The 2,104-nt window shown below is 33.3% G+C and overlaps 1 protein-coding gene across 1 annotated transcript; it reads right to left on the reverse strand.

Annotated features, from left to right (window-relative positions):
• Positions 1–519: 519 nt before the first annotated feature.
• LOC109590496 (E3 ubiquitin-protein ligase MYCBP2-like) lies at positions 520–2,066 on the reverse strand. The gene is made up of 3 exons (XM_020006401.1): positions 1,875–2,066; positions 1,140–1,215; positions 520–664 (listed from the first exon to the last, which is right to left on the reverse strand). The coding sequence occupies exons 1-3, from the start codon at positions 2,023–2,025 to the stop codon at positions 520–522; spliced, it is 372 nt and encodes a 123-aa protein (XP_019861960.1). The 5' UTR covers positions 2,026–2,066.
• Between the last annotated feature and the right edge of the window lie 38 nt (positions 2,067–2,104).

Consider the following 2,104-nt stretch of genomic DNA (forward strand, 5'->3'; position numbering starts at 1 on the left):
TCACATAAGATACATCATTACATGATAATAAGTAAACTGTGTACACACATAATGAAATAATGAGCAATAGAGAATGAAGGAAGAGATAGAAATGAAAGAAGAGAGAGAAAGAGATCAAGTTAACCACTCTTAGTGTACACAATGTGAATTGCATGCTTTGTGTCATCAAGAGTGGTGTCATGCACATGTACATTAATGATCACATAACTACATAAATACTGTCTTGGTATGTTCACATGAAACAAAATAACAAACATAAATGTACCAGGGTTCTGCCTAGAATAAAATTAGAGGTGGTCGGAGACTAATATTGTTCCTTTTTATTTATGTACACTATACTACTAGACTACAGTATCATGCTTTATGTATGGTTATTAGTATTAATTGGATGGTTGGTCTAAGTGATGAACTGGTTCGTTCATTTGTTGAGGTGGTTGTCCCGACCACCCCCGACCACAATAGGCAGAACTATGAATGTGTATTCAGGAAAAAGGGCAAAAAGAAAAGGGAGGAAGAGGATCATTTCAAACCTTTAACTTCAGCTGCTACAGGATTATAACAGCATATTTCAAAACTGCTAACATCAAAGCTCCACAGAACATTATATTCTGGATCGATACACAGACTCCGCCCACTGAGAGACTCTTGCTCATCACCGTCCAACCTATTGGAGAATACATGTACATGTAACGTCACATGATAGTCACATGATCAAAACAGGCAAATGTACATGTACATGTAAATGGTTTATTGCAGGCTTAAAACATAATAAAAAGTTCACTATCACATCAGCATAATAATAGTATTGGTTTTTTCCAAAAAATGGCTCCGGAATCACCTCAAATTTTCATTACATTTTCTGATACATATTGATGTCCTCATGCTGTGTAGAAAGTTTGAGGTGATTCCGACTTCAATTTTTCAAGTTATAGCCATTTTAAAAAAACGTCAAAATTCTGAAAAATACCCAAGGCTATACAATGTACATGTACATACATAGCCTAGTTTAAAAACATACTGCACATGTACGTGTGTAACTAAAATAATCCAAATATTCTTCTCAATAACAGTGATTTACATGTACCTGTACATGTACATGTAAATATACAAGTAACATGTACATAACTCCAATAACTAACTTTTTAGATAGTAAAGTGGTTGGATTAATAACAACAAGACTTGACTTCATTTCATCAATTGAAGGAGGCAGCAAACCTAGCAATGATTAACATTAATGATAGGAGGATTTAACATTATATAAGAGAGAGAAAGAATTGGTCACTCCTTCCATGAAATACCCTAAACTACAGCACAGGGTACATGTACATGTATTTTGTCAAAAATGGCTAGGAGTTCACTTTTATAATTTTTTGATGCATATACATGTACGTCTTCTTATGCTGTGTAGAAAATTGAAGCTGATTCCAAAAAAATTAAAAAGAAATCTATAAATTTATAAATTACATATACATGTTTTTATACATGTACATGTACTGTATGATGCCTCAATGCTATAAAAAAATCACCACTTAAAATACATATACATGTATGTATGCCTGATTTACAGTACATGTATTTCGTCAAAATGGCTAGGAGTTCATTTTTATACATTTTTTATGCATTCTTATGCTGTGTAGAAAATTGAAGCTGATTCCAAAAAATTAAAAAGAATTCTATAAATTTATTAAAATACATATACATGTTTAAAAATGTACATGTACAATGTACATGTACATGTACTATATGATGCCTCAATGCTACAAGAAAATCACCATTTGAAATACAATGTACACAGACATGTACATGTACACATACATGTACATGTACATGTATGTAGTTATTACATGTGCTACATGTATGCATGTAAAATGTACCTATACAATCAGTGTGTCCAAATACAACAGTTTTGTTCAACAAATCATCAGAAACAAGTGATTCATCGACTGATATAAAGGTCTGATTGTTTGATGCTGATATCCACTTTGACTTGTAAGAATCACTTAGAGTGACACAACCTGGAATCATGTGCCACTCTTTGTCATCAGAAGGAGGACGACCTAATTGACCCTCCTAGAGAGAGAGAGGGAGGAGAAGGGAGAGAGGG

Source organism: Amphimedon queenslandica, unplaced genomic scaffold, assembly GCF_000090795.2.
Source record: "Amphimedon queenslandica unplaced genomic scaffold, v1.1 AMPQUscaffold_9936, whole genome shotgun sequence".
In the NCBI taxonomy this organism is placed as follows: Eukaryota; Metazoa; Porifera; class Demospongiae; order Haplosclerida; family Niphatidae; genus Amphimedon; species Amphimedon queenslandica.